Below are 13,672 nucleotides of genomic sequence, written 5' to 3' on the forward strand. Positions count from 1 at the left end.
TTGTGAGCCACCATGTGGTTGCTGGGATTTGAACTCTGGACCTTCGGAAGAGCAGTCGGGTGCTCTTACCCACTGAGCCATCTCACCAGCCCTTGAACTTTTTTTTAACAGTGCTGGGACCCAAATATGCAGTTGTGCACTCGGTAGACAGACATGCTCCTATGGAGCTGTATCAGACTGAATTCAAGACAGGTTCTTGCTAAGCTATCCAGACTGGCCTCGCACTTGAGTAATCTCCTACTTCCAAGTTGAGGAGTAGCATGGACTAGTGAAACCTGTGCTGGCAGGCCCAGCTTAGTCACAAACTTTTTTTTTTCCATTGGATCTGAGATTTATTAATAGACATCATTGGTAGGAGAAAGGTATCCCTCGTTCATTATTGCAGCAGAAGGCTCCCCGCGTAGCAGCCCTGCACTCGTCTGAGGAACATAGCTGGGGAAAGGTTTGGCCTTTACAGCCTTTGAGGGTGAGCGCTTCTCAGCTACTACTTCCTCAGGTTCATCTGCATTAAACTTGGTGAAGCCACACTTTGACAAGGGTATCTTCTGGTGGTCAGGAAACTTGAACTTGAGCCAGGCAGTCCAGCACTGAGGAGGCAGAGGCAGGAGGATTTCTGAGTTCAAGGACAGCCAGGCAGCCAGGACTATACAGAGAAACCCTGAAGAAAGAAAGAAAGAGAGAGAGAGAGAGAGAGAGAGAGAGAGAGAGAGAGAGAGAGAGAGAGAAAGAAAGAGAAAAGAGAAAAGAGAAAGAAAGAAAGAAAGGAAAGAAACCCTGTATAAATAAATAGAAAGAAAGAAAGAAAGAAAGAAAGAAAGAAAGAAAGAAACTTGAGCTAGAAAGAAAGAAAGAAAGAAAGAAACTTGAGCTTGTCCCTGCATAGGGCCTCAGACAACATGTTCCTTAGTCTGCAGATTGGTGCAGAGAGATATTTTTATACAAAGTATAATCATATTAACATAGAAGCAATACAAATGTACTTATCATCCCCACCTCTACAGGTCTCAACTGTAGCCTGTCGTTTTACTCTTTTTGTAAATTATTTATTTTTATTTCATGTATATTGGTGTTCTGCCTGCTTGTATTTGTGTAGGAGGGTGCCAGATCCCTTGGAACTGGAGTTATAGACAGTTGTGAGCTGTCCTGTGGATGATGGGAATTGAACCCAGGTCCTTTGGAAAAGGAGCCAGTGCTCTTAACCACTGAGCCAACTCTTCTCCCCTTTCACTTCCTTTTATTTTATAGAGGCTGGGGCTGCAGAGATGGCTTAGGAGCTAAGAACACATGCTAGCGAGGGGGGGGGGGTGGCGCATATATTCAATCCTAGCATTTAGCCGGGCGTGGTGGCGCACGCCTTTTATCCCAGCACTCGGGAGGCAGAGGCAGGCAGATCTGTGAGTTTGAGGCCAGCCTGGCATATAGAGAAACCCTGTCTCAAAAAACAACAAAAAAAACCAACATGCTGTTGTCACAAAGAACCTGGGTTTGTTTACCAGGGTTTACAACTGCCTGTTAACTACAGTTCCAGGAGATTTGATGCCCTCCCCTGGCCTCTGCATGCACTGGCTCATGTATGGTAGACATGCAGACATACAATACAATAAAATATACCTAAATTTAATTCTAAAATGATATGAGAGCAGCATCAGCATCACCTCTGCTGATGCTCCAGGTCCCATTGGTCACTTGCTCTTTTCTGTAATGACTTCACCATCTGACATGCTGTACTATTTGACTTGTCGGTTGCTATCCATGTTAAAGTAAGCTTTAAATGAGCTTTGTCTCATTGGCAACTTTCCCTAGCACAAATCTGATGGTACACAGTGTGGTTTTGTTAAGAGAAAAGGATCAGTAGAGGTGTAAGGTATCTTGTACGCCTTCACAAAGCCTCCAGTGTTTGTGAAGCAAAGTGTAATGTGTATGCACACACATGCACGTCCAGTCTACAGCAGCAGCATTATGACAGCGCCAGTGTCCTCCTTTTTCTTTCCCTCCTTAGAAAACAGTCTCTGGTCAGTCCTTTTTAAAGGTGTCTTTAGCCGGGCGCCTTTAATCCCAGCACTCGGAGGCAGAGGCAGGCGGATTTCTGAGTTCGAGGCCAGCCTGGTCTACAGAGTGAGTTCCAGGACAGCCAGAGCTATACAGAGAAACCTTGTCTTGGGGGGGGAAAAAAAAGGTGTCTTTAGCCTGACACCATATTTTAATAACTTCTTCCAATATCACATGCAAAATATGTTTCTTTTAGATAAATTAGAAAAAACACATAGGCTCTGGACCTGGTGGCACATTCTTGTAATCCCACTACTTGAGAAACTAAATCAGAAGGCTCATAGTTTAGAGGCCAGCCTTGGCTAAGTAGTAAGACCCTGTTTTTCAAAGGGGGAGGAGGAGCTGGCAAGATGGCTCTACTCCCTGGAACCACAAGGTGGAAGGAGAGAACCACTCAGCCACCCACTTCCACTGATTATTGCTGTGAGGTCTTGGTCTGTTCCAGGTTGGCATCAGCCATTGGGATTATAGACAAGTGCCGCCATGCCCAGCTTCAGTTTGCTCGAACTTGATTTTCTCAGGGTCTCATCTGTAAACAAGATTCTCAATAAAATATACTTCATAGGATCATGGCAAAGATGAACTAATCCTCCACCAAATACCGTAGTTACACTGTTGAGCACCTACTGAGCACGGTGGCTGTGTAGCCTTCTCTGTGATTTCACATCCTGCAGGACTGATAGTTCATTGTGGAGGTGGTTTAGGAAGCACACAGTTACTGTAGGACTTAGCTGTGCGGCTGTGAGCTGCTGCCGTGAACTGACAGTGCTGATTGTTCTCCAGGTGAAGAACATCATATATCACGCAGTGAAAGACGCTGTCGGCACTCTCAAGGCCCACGAATCCAAACTCGCAAGGTCCTAAAGCCTGGGGAAACTTCGAGCTCTCCTGTCAAGCAGGCCTTTCACAACACTTAGCAGGGAAGGGCAGGGTTCTCTGCAGGAGCGGAGGCCCTTCCCCAAGCCAGCGTGGTCAGTATTACAAACTCTCCAGCCGCTCTTTCTGTGCTGCCTCCACACTGAAGGGTGACACAAGCAAGTCGCACTGTTGACACACAGTTTCAGACTCAAGCCAAGGGTGCCACATTCCCATCCAGTGGCCTTTTGGGAATCCAGGTTGCTTGAACATCGCTGGGCTCTCCTGCACATTCTCCTGGTTTGAGACCATGGAAACCAGGAATGTGGGCACACCTTCCTTTTCTGTTCCTCTTGTGCCTAGCTAACTAGGAATGTGTTTGGAGGCAGAGGAAGTCATAACTGGTAAAGTAAGGTGATGACTTACTGTGCCTGGTGGGAGCCTGGCAGTGTCTCCACACATGACCTCTGACCTAGCCCATCCTAGGAGATGGGGGTGCAGCCCTTCCCGTACTCTCCATGAATACCGGAGTCTTCAGGACCCAGGGAGAGCCCACTGCTTTTCCCAGGAGGCTCCAGGATTAGGAAATGTGTATTTAGTGAAAAATAGGTTTGTAGTGAAATAGTTACTATTTCATGAAAGTAGATATTTTTAGAACTTTTGAAATAACAGTTGTTTTCCTGGACTGTGAGGAAAGGCACATTACAGTTAGTCTTCCTTTCGATAAAACTCTTTGAAAAGAAATATGATTTTTAGAAATCAGCTGCCCCTTATAGCACAAAATCAGCCAAAGCGTGATTTAAAAGAATTGGCTTTTTATTAGGAGTTTTTTAGTTTCTCCGCGTCCTTCTCAGTCTTATCTTGAGGGAGCGGTCATCTGAGAAAGAACTGCATCATGTCTGAGCTTCGGAGTGTTCCCTGCACGCCAACTGCTGACCCCAGGAGCTGTGTCACCAATTACCAGCGTTCCCTTGGGACTCCTCATGTGTGTCCAAACGGGGTGGAAAGTTTGATCTCCAATATAAAGAAGTTTTGCTTTTGTTTTTTGGAGTTTTGTCTAGAATATTTTCAGCAAAGCTTTCCAACTCAGTGGAGTTTTTATTAAGGATTTACTTGGAAATGATAGAATTCATTGGCCCATAGGTGCATTGGGAAATGTGTCTCTTTCCAGGTGTACTACCCTGCAGCCTTGTTTATATGTTCACAGTTACTTTCTTTTTTTTTTTTTTTAAATAAAAGTCATTTATTGTAGAATACTTTTAATTTCACTTTCTGTATTTTAATTTTATTGAAGGGCTGATTGGGATTTCCATGTTCTTATTAAAAAATCTAACAAATCTCTTTGGAGTAGACAAAATTCTTTCTCTACCAACCTTTCTAAAGTCAAGAAAGTCTCTCACATTGGGTGTAAGAGATGGAGTTGATTTCAGGGTTTCCTACTGCCCTGCCTGCATCTGGTCATTGCTCTTTGCTGTTTGAACTGTGCTTAGTTGGGAGAAAGACAGACAGTGGGGAAGGAGCCATGTGAGCTGGGAAGTGGAGAGAGGGTTCCCAATTTGTGTTCATTGAACAGAATGGAGTACGTGCAGTCCTGCTAGGAGCCGGATAAGAGAAGCCTGCCCTGACGTGCAGCCTGGACAGAGCTGCAGGCCAGGCTGTGAGGCTGCAGTCGCCTGCCTGCCTTAACCTGTGTGGCCCTAGGTTACCTTAGAAGTGATGGACAGACCCAATCGGGGTTGTGTTTATTAAGCAAAATTAAAGTGTTCTTACTGGGTAAGGACAGCCTACATTCTGATTTAAAGAGGCCTTTTGGGAAGGAAATTCTAAAAAGCAGGAGGGATCACAGAGGCCTGTTTCTCCAAAATGTTTGAAAACACCTTCCAAAGCATTTGCACCTGGAAACATAATTACCAGGGTAGAAATAGACCATTTGTGGTTTTCAAGGATGCTAGGTTTGAATATGATCATAACGCTTTGAAATACAGAGTTGTGAGCTTGTCCTTTCAGCCTGGTGGAACAGGTTAACAGTGTGGTCACCAAAAGGATTATACCTCATCATAAAGGCCTGGGATACAGCAGCTCTAAAATGGGACAGAGAAGGAGGACAGTGGAGGAGGGATGCTTTGGAATGTGGCTGCTTTGGTGAAAATCAGGAGGCAGGCTAGCCTACATTCTGGATATAAATGTCTTCAGAATTAGGACATTCACTACCAGTGGTACTTGCTGGGGGTGGAACCCAGGTCTCTGGACTTTCCACTGACTTGAGACCCACTCCTCTCTCCTATCCACCCCCCCCACCCATATTAAATTAAACTTCACATCTCCCTAAACTACACACACACACAATTTACCACCAAAAGTCAGATCAAAACATCCTGTTAAATTGGGACTTAGCAGTTATTGATGAGGACTGGAGTGGACAGTGGAGCCAGATGGAAGTCCTTAAGGAGCCTATAATAGGGAGGAGAATTTGACAGTGTTTGGAGGGTGTAGCCTAATAAACACGTATGGCTTAGTGGTTCAGCATAGTAGTGAAACCAATAAGCCCCATCTTCAGGATGAGGATAATTCTACCTTACAGGGTAGTTGTGAGGATTCAATGAAACACGTGAAGCTCTTGTTCAGGGCCTGGCTCACAGTTAAGCAAAGCAGCCCTTACTCCTCGTGGGATGTTTAACCTTCAACCTGATGTGGGCAGGGCGGGAGGTAGGCCGAAGCTGCTGTCAAAGGATGGAACCAAAAGGGAACCCCGCCAGGACTCTGGACACAGGCTTGAAGCTCTAGGAAAGTGAACAGGCGATTTAGAGGAAAGCTGGGCACAGAGGGTGAAGGCGCATGCCCAGGCACAGCAGGTGCTGGGGGGGGCGCGCCGACACCGCGGCCTCCCCTTTAAGAGGCGCCACCGCCCACGGACCGCCGCTGCGGCAGGGACCTCCCCTTTAACGGCGGCAACTCTGCGCTCCGCTGACCCCAAAGCGGCTGCCGCTGCTAACAGCGGCTCCTGCTGCCTCAGCCGCCGGCCTCGGGCAGCTGCATCCTCACCCGGGCTGGGTCCCCGCCCCGCCATGGTGTCCTGGATCATCTCTCGCCTGGTGGTGTGAGTGCAGAGGCTGCGGCGGGGCTCGCCCGGGTTGGGGATGAGGGGGCCGGTGGTGGAGGGCGCGGTATTCAAGCCTGGGATGATTTATCCCAGGGTCCCTAAGTGGTGTCCCCAGACACAGAGATGTGGGACTGGAAGGGGAGCATGGCAGGCCTGGTTTCCCAGGGACCTCGCCCATATTATTTTTAAAACCCGTTTATTCTTAATTGTCTTGCTCCTGCGCCCTCCCCCATCCTAGACGCTGAGCAGCTACTGATTTATTAGGGGAGGCGGGCACATCCCCTCCCCCACCAAGCAGATCTAGGCTGGAGGAGCATACAAGACCCTCCTTTCCCTCCAGGAAGAGATTAAAAGGGGACTATGACGGGGGGGGGGGGGGGGGGCTCGTCATTCCGGAGTTCAGATCCATGGCTCATCCCCTGGGGCCTCCCCAAAGCTCTCAAGGCCTTCCTCCTGGTTCTGACTAGTGATAGGATGAGGACACCTGTCCTAAGGCATCCGGGAAGCAGGGCTAGGTATGGAAGCCGAGTTGCTGGGAAGACAAAAGTGGGGAGGTAACTGGATGGATGCATATCTGCCTAGGATTGCGGAAAGCCACTGGGAGAACATTTGGTGGCCTTGATTCCAGGCACATTGTAACAGTCACATTGTGGAGCTGTGGCCCTGGCACCTCCCCCAGATACAGGAACAAATACCTCCCTCCCACAAATACACACAAGCCTAGATTTGGCCTTGTGAATTCTGCCCCGCTGCTATCCCGCATCGGCACAGGAAATGAGTGCCCTACCTTAGCAAAGCATCACCCACACTTGAAGGTGCTGGCTTCCGAGGCAACCATTCCTCTACTTTAGGTCTCTGCCCCTCAGCGTCCCTCAGGACTGGCATCCCAGGAGCCCCACCCTTCTTCCCATGCTTGTGTCCTGGCTTCCTCTCCAGCCACTGGGGTTTCCTCTTCCCACCCCCTACAGGCCTTATCTCTCCCTGTAGCCTCCAAGGGTGGCTACTTTTCTGGCCTGGGCAAACTCCCGACAGGATACATGGACTCTCTTTCTCCCTCACTTGTGCCCTTCCTGTAATCTGTAGAGGGATGCTTAGATAAGGTCTGAAGCCCAGGTCTTCAGTACCTGGCCCTGGACCACGCTGATATTGGGGTTATAAGCCTTTTGTGCCCCTCCCGCACCTGTGCCCTCTAGTCCCAGGACCATAATAGTTCTGACTGCCAGGTTGGGTGCCCTGTTCGGCGATGTTAGGGTCCCTTGGGGACCTGGCCCTACCCAGCCTGTCTGTGAGACAAGGAGGGGGAGGGTATGAACAGATGGGTAAAATAGGCATTAGGCCAAGAAGGATGACATCTCATAGCAGTGACCAGCCCCTCAGCTCTCATGACACGCCTGTGGATAGCCAAAGCTCCTGACCAGAGGGACCACCGGAGCCTCCGGCCTCTGCGTCTTCCATATAAAGAATGAACAGTGGACAGGGAGAGGGTCCCACCCAGACTGGCTGAGGCCCCGCCCCCACACGTGTGTAGCTCCAAAGGCTTTGACTTTATAGTCCTTAACCAGAGTTCCCCAGACAACTGATGCTCTGGAGATCCATCCCTCTGCTCCTTAGCGCCCAGGGGATGGTGCAGAGCTGGGAGGAAGACTGGCCCAGTAACCATGCCTGCTTCTCTAGGCTCATCTTTGGCACCCTGTACCCAGCCTATTCTTCCTACAAGGCCGTGAAGACCAAAAACGTGAAGGAATACGTGAGTGCATGACCGTACCCTGTGTAATGTGTGTGTGTGTGTGTAGTGTGTGTGTAAAACAGATGGGAGTAGAGTGTGGCTTTATGCCACACTACCCAACAAGACACTGAGTAAAAGAGGTTCTGGGATGTTCCCTGTGCCCACACAGGCTTGGTATGATTGGCAAGTGTGAGGCCTTGGGTATCTCTCTCCCAGAACGTCTAACCTGGGGCAGACAGTGCAATGGGGTTCTGTTTTCCTTGACTTAGCCCCAGTATGAGGAGCTGACAGACCAGGGACTTGGGGTGTTTACAGCTCCTCAGCCCTAAGCCCCGGTTAATGCTGTCCTTTGTCCCTCAGGTAAAATGGATGATGTATTGGATAGTCTTCGCCTTCTTCACCACAGCTGAGACACTTACGGATATAATACTGTCCTGGTGAGGTCCAGTCATGTCCCCGTCGTCCCACCCCACCCCCTACCCCCGAATCTCAGGACCCAGATCTCTCCCTTTCTCTAGCCAGACAGATTAGGCAGATTTGGACCCAGGCTAGAGTCATGATCCCCGACTCCCAACAGTTCCTCAGCCCCCTTAATACGGCGGCTCTTCGCACCTGATGCCAGCACAAGAACAGACATAGCAACGGGGCATGGTGGCCCACGCCTCTAATCCCAGCACCTGGGAGGCAGAGGCAGGTGGATCTACGTAGCAAGTTCCAGAACAGCTGGGGCTATCCTACTTCAAACAAACCAACCAACCTGCCACATTTCTTTCTGGTGACAGCCACAGTGCCCCAGGGGAACTGAGTGGATGTGCATCTGCTCTCAAGTCCTTCCTGTGACGTTGGACAGATCACCAGTCCCTAAACCTTGTCTCCCCCGTCTGTGGAACAAACATGTAGTTCATTTGTGGTGACACTGAATGCTTGTATTCCCAAGGTATTGCAGGCACAAATAGGCCTAAAGTATACGAGCGTTACGGGGACGGGGAGTAAGTTTGAATCTGCTCAGAAATGTTGACTGGGTGAGAAATACCTCTTGAAGAGTGAAGTATATTGGAATTTGAATCACCCATAATCCCTGCCCTAGGGACGATAAGGCAGGAGTATCATTGCAGTTTTGAGGCCAGCCTGGGCTACATAATCTTAGGGCAGGGAGCAGCAAGGTAGTTCATCAACAAAGCTCTCGCTGCATCAGCTCAAAGCCTGCTGACCTGAGTTTGACCCCTGAAAGCTGTGTAAGAATAGAAGGAGGGAATCAGCTCCAGATACTGTCTTGTCTTGTCTTTTCTTTTTTTAAAAGAAGTATTTATTTGTTTTATGTATATGAGTCCACTGTAGCTGTCTTCAGACACACCAGAAGAGGGCATTCAGACCCCATTACAGATAGTTGTGAGCCACCATGTGGTTGCTGGGAATTGAACTCAGGACCTCTGGAAGAACAGTCAGTGCTCTTAACCGCTGAGCTATCTCTCCAGCCCCAATACTATCTTTTCTGACTCCCACGGATGCACTGTGGCACACACTCACAAACACACACATGCGCATATCTGCACACACATATCATATACATGATTAAGGTTTTTTTTTTTTTTTGGTTTTTTTCGAGACAGGGTTTCTCTGTGTAGCCCTGGTTGTCCTGGCACTCACTTTGTAGACCAGGCTGGCCTCAAACTCAGAAATCCGCCTGCCTCTGCCTCCCGAGTGCTGGGACTAAAGGCGTGCGCCACCACTAAGCTAAGTTTTTAACTTAACCTCCGGCTAAGGTTTTTTTTAAAAAGGCAGTAGCTTACTGGCCACAGCCATGCACCTTCCTGAGGCTTCTTGCTTTGTTTCGATTCAGGAAAGCATAATTTTCTTTCTCTTCCTCCTCCTCCTCCTCCTCTTCTTCTTCTTCTTCCCCCCTCCCCCCTTCTCTCTTTCTCTTTTTTCCAGATAGAGTTCACTATGTATCCCTGGCTGGGTTGACATGGAACCTATTATGTACCCCATGTTGACCTTAAAATAGCAATCATCCTCCTCTTGCTTCAGCCTCCCTAATGCTAGGATTACAGGTGTGCACTTCACCACAACTCAATTTCTTCTTTAAAAAAACAACAACAACAACAACAACAACAAAACAAAACCCTTGCTGGGCGTGGTGGTGCACATCTTTAATCCCAGCACTCAGGAGGCAGAGGCAGGCAGATTTCTGAGTTCGAGGCCAGTCTGGTCTACAAAGTGAGTTCCAGAACAACCAGGGCTGTACAGAGAAACCCTGTCTCAGAAAAACAAAACAAAACAAACCCAAGCCAACCAAACAAACAAAAACCCTTGCTTTCTGTTCACGGATGTTTTGCCTGTCTATTTGCCTCCCGCACCTGCTGTGTGTCTGGTGCCAGGAGAAGCTATCGGATCCCCAGGAGCTGGAGTAACAGACAATCATGAGCTGTCATGTGGGTGCTGGGAACTGAACCCAGGTCCTCTGCAAAAGCCACCAGTGCTCGTAACCACTGAGCCATCTCTTTTCCAAACATGTATCTCTTAATGCTTAGGGCTTCCCCAACATGTTGGCTTTTCTTCCTCTTTCTCCACCATGTGACATCTTGTGAATCACATGTCTATCCTCCATACTGGCTTAAATGTCATGTGCTCCCGTACCTTTGCTTTGGGGTCTGTTTTGAGATATGGTAGGCTAGAGTGGGCACAAATTTGTGATCAATCTCCCATACTGGGATTATAGGCATGTACCCCAAATGGGTTCTCCTCTTGCCTTCTGCATGAGTCAATTTTGTGTTCCCAACCCTCCCCAAAGCCCACCCCTACGTCCGTCCTCCTGGAAACCACGTGGCCTCAGACCACTTAAGAAGTGGGAGCTGTCCAGGGTCCCTGATGTAAATCTAGTATATCCCTTGTCTCATGTCTGACAAGCCATGAGCACACCTCTGTCTGAGCACACCTCTGTCTGCCCAACAGGTTCCCCTTCTACTTTGAGCTCAAGATTGCCTTTGTGATATGGCTGTTGTCCCCTTACACCAAGGGCTCCAGCGTCCTCTACCGCAAGTTCGTGCACCCAACACTGTCCAACAAGGAAAAGGTTTGCCCCTTCCTTCAGCTCTTCCCAGCCTGGCCCAGCAGAGACATTCCCACGCCTCCAGCCACAGATATTTCCTGTGGGTGGCCAGAGCCTGCAGCAATCTGGCAGAGCCTAGCTCCCGGGGGTAGGCATTGTCTATGCACAGTTGTGAGCACAGGTAACTTGCCTGCAGCCTCACCTCTCAGGTCTCTTCATCCCCCTAGGAGATCGACGAATACATCACACAAGCCCGAGACAAGAGCTATGAGACGATGATGAGGGTGGGCAAGAGGGGCCTGAACCTGGCTGCCAATGCTGCAGTCACAGCTGCTGCCAAGGTGAGATGAGGATGGGCCCAGACTCCCGGGGCCCCCACCTCGGTCGGTCATCTCATGTCCTGTCCAGGCCCCTTAGCATCCACCCTATCCTTAGGCCTAGGAGACTTTGGGCTGTGTGGCTCCAGGCTCCAGCCCTGTGTCTTCGACTGTCTGGTCAGCTTCCTCATCTGACCAGAGGGAAAAATATCTCAACACGATGGTAACCTCTGTCTCCACCCCGCCCCTTCCTCCCGCTCTCTTGGTGCGTGGTGGTGACCCTAGGGCCAGGGGGTGCTGTCGGAAAAGCTGCGGAGCTTCAGCATGCAGGACCTGACTCTCATTCGAGATGAGGATGCATTACCGCTGCAGGGGCCAGATGGCCGCCTCCAACCCGGCCCCGTGGGTCTCCTGGACACTATCGAGGACTTAGGTACTGGCACGCCCTGAGCTGTGGGAAGGAGTCCAGAGCTAAAAAGACCAGAGAGACCCCTGGGCCCTTATTCTCTTTCCCTCCCCGTGAAACCAGGAGATGAGCCTGCCCTAAGTCTAAGGTCTAGCACAAGCCAGCCAGATCCCCGGACAGAGACCTCAGAAGATGACCTAGGAGACAAGGCACCCAAGAGGACCAAACCTATCAAAAAAGTACCCAGAGCTGAGGTGAGAATACAGGCCGTGGCCTGGGGAGATGGGGAAGAGACAATGGGAACAAGCTGAACCCCATCATGACTCTCCACATAGCCACCGGCTTCCAAGACACTGAAGACCCGGCCCAAGAAGAAGAGTTCCGGAGGGGGCGACTCAGCATGAGAGGCTCGGCTCCCCGCACCCCTCCATCTGTAGGACAAGCACGGAGGAGAGCTACAGCCCTGGCCCCTCCAACAGTGAGCCACTAGCCCCAAGTGTTTCATACCCGCAAACACCCCCCCCCCAGACGGCTGTCCCCAGCACCCACTTCCCATGAACACGCCTCCGGAGGGGGCTTGGCAAAGAGGAGGTTGAGGACAGAGGTGATGACTAAGCCCTCGAGGAGGTGGAGGCTCCGTGGCCGGCCAGCGCTGCTCTTTTTGCTGCTGCTCCAGTCCCACGCTGCCCATCCAGTGCCTTGCTGACCATGGCCGTCCCCTCTCAGAGGCCTGACCTGCTCCCCCCAGCCCCAGGGAGGGGACCTTGAGACGGGGAAGAAATGGGGCAGGCCTGGAAGGAGGGTGTTCCTCGGGCACAGCTATGCATGGAGACAAGGGCTTTGAATAAGCAGCACGGCCAGGCCAGAACTACAGCTGGTAGGGCTGTGTATTCTACCAAAAGAGAGGTGAGATGCTAAGGGTGTGCGTGCTAGGGAGGTTGGGTGAGAGGGGTCACCTCCTCCCTACTTCAGCTCTGGTCTTTCTTCCTCTTTATCCACCCCTGCTGGTCTCTGAACCTCAGGACTCAAGCCCTTGACAGAACAAGGCTCCCAGGGACTCCTCCCTACCCTTCCATCCTTGATCCCTTTTACACATTCATGCCCGTAGGCTGGACTCCTCTGCTCCTAGGCTCCACCACAGAGGGCCTGCCAAGCTGGCTCCTTTCCTCTCCTGTAAAGGGGATGCATCCCACCTTGCCATGGGATCCCCTTCCTGTGCCAAGCAAACCCTGGTCAGAACTAACCTGGACCCCACCCCTGGCGCTGGTTCTGCCAGCCTCATTGGGGCCAAGTGGTACCTGTGCAGGGAAGGAGATGCAGGAGCTGAGAGGCTCCCAACTCCACGGTGCCCACACTGGACCTTGGCACTGGATGAGCCAATAAACGAAACTCTGACACCTCCTTTATTGTGGTCTCTGTGTTGTTCTGGACCCACCAAGCCAGTAAGTGGGAGGGGCCTCACCAGGAAGCAGAACCTAGCTATGAGGGGCAAAGAAAAGGGCCAGATGGAACCCAGGAGAGTTGATCCATCTGGGAAGAATAGTTTAAGGGTCCTCACCTCCATACTTTGTTTTACACCCCAGAATCATGTCCCAAGACCTCAGTAGATCCTTTAGTAGTTCATGGAAATTGCCAGGTGTAAACTTTAGAGATGGGATCCCAGTGAGGTACCAGGGGGAAAAAGTGGGATAAAGGCTATTAAACAGAGCTGAAGATGGGGCAGAAAAGCCCAGTACTGCTGGAGTGGGTGGCAAGAGAGATGACTCAAAGGAAGGTTTATGGGCAAACCAGTTCTATAGGTCTTGGGGACAAATGAGACAGGACACCAAAGCCTGGAACCCAGGATGGCAGAGCAGCAGAGAGGGAAAAGGGAGAGATCGCAGCCTCTCAGGCTAGAAGGAAAACAGGTGATGGGGGAAGAGTGGAGCGGGAGCCTAGGCTCCAGTCCCTAAGGTGGGCAAACATCCCAAGTACAATAGACTCCCTCCCTGGCATCAGGGCAAGTATGCCTGCCATACTGGAGCCAAACTATCAGAGCTTCCAGAACTGGGATGTGAGGGTATAAGAGGCCCCTTTTGGGTGATGGCACAAGCCTTTAATCTCAACACTCTGGAGGCAGAGGCAGGCACATCTGAGTTCGAGGCCAGCCTGGTCTACTGAGTGAGTTCCA

At 50.5% G+C, this 13,672-nt stretch overlaps 2 protein-coding genes across 3 annotated transcripts in view; both read left to right on the top strand.

Annotated features, from left to right (window-relative positions):
• Kdm3b (lysine demethylase 3B) overlaps window positions 1-4,244 on the top strand; it is a 60,982-nt gene extending 56,738 nt beyond the window's left edge. Inside the window, exon 24 of the mRNA XM_021150261.1 lies at window positions 2,833-4,244. Coding sequence (XP_021005920.1) covers window positions 2,833-2,913 — 81 coding nt within the window. The 3' untranslated portion in view covers window positions 2,914-4,244. The remainder of the gene's footprint in view (window positions 1-2,832) is intronic.
• A 1,535-nt stretch (window positions 4,245-5,779) lies between these two features.
• On the top strand, window positions 5,780-12,907 carry Reep2 (receptor accessory protein 2). 2 transcript variants are annotated; one of them, XM_021150545.2, is made up of 8 exons: window positions 5,780-6,001; window positions 7,679-7,751; window positions 8,091-8,167; window positions 10,683-10,803; window positions 11,007-11,120; window positions 11,388-11,529; window positions 11,626-11,756; window positions 11,838-12,907. In XM_021150545.2, exons 1-8 carry the CDS (start codon window positions 5,970-5,972, stop codon window positions 11,904-11,906), a joined length of 759 nt encoding a protein of 252 aa, XP_021006204.1. In that variant the 5' UTR covers window positions 5,780-5,969; the 3' UTR covers window positions 11,907-12,907. The 2 variants fall into 2 exon arrangements, with proteins under 2 accessions (XP_021006204.1, XP_021006203.1); XM_021150544.2 differs by having other exon boundaries at window positions 5,787-6,001; window positions 11,382-11,529; window positions 11,838-12,899.
• The last annotated feature ends 765 nt before the right edge of the window (window positions 12,908-13,672 follow it).

The sequence above is a fragment of the Mus caroli genome, chromosome 18, assembly GCF_900094665.2.
Source record: "Mus caroli chromosome 18, CAROLI_EIJ_v1.1, whole genome shotgun sequence".
Taxonomy (NCBI): Eukaryota; Metazoa; Chordata; class Mammalia; order Rodentia; family Muridae; genus Mus; species Mus caroli.

What these genes read in the sequence shown, in the direction of transcription:
- Reep2 (XM_021150544.2), top strand. Translation starts at nt 5,970, where the DNA reads ATGGTGTCCTGGATCATCTCTCGCCTGGTGGT. An exon ending in ACGGATATAATACTGTCCTG is followed by an intron (nt 8,168 to 10,682) that starts GTGAGGTCCAGT and finishes TCTGCCCAACAG; the next exon opens with GTTCCCCTTCTACTTTGAGC. An exon ending in GGACACTATCGAGGACTTAG is followed by an intron (nt 11,530 to 11,625) that starts GTACTGGCACGC and finishes CCGTGAAACCAG; the next exon opens with GAGATGAGCCTGCCCTAAGT.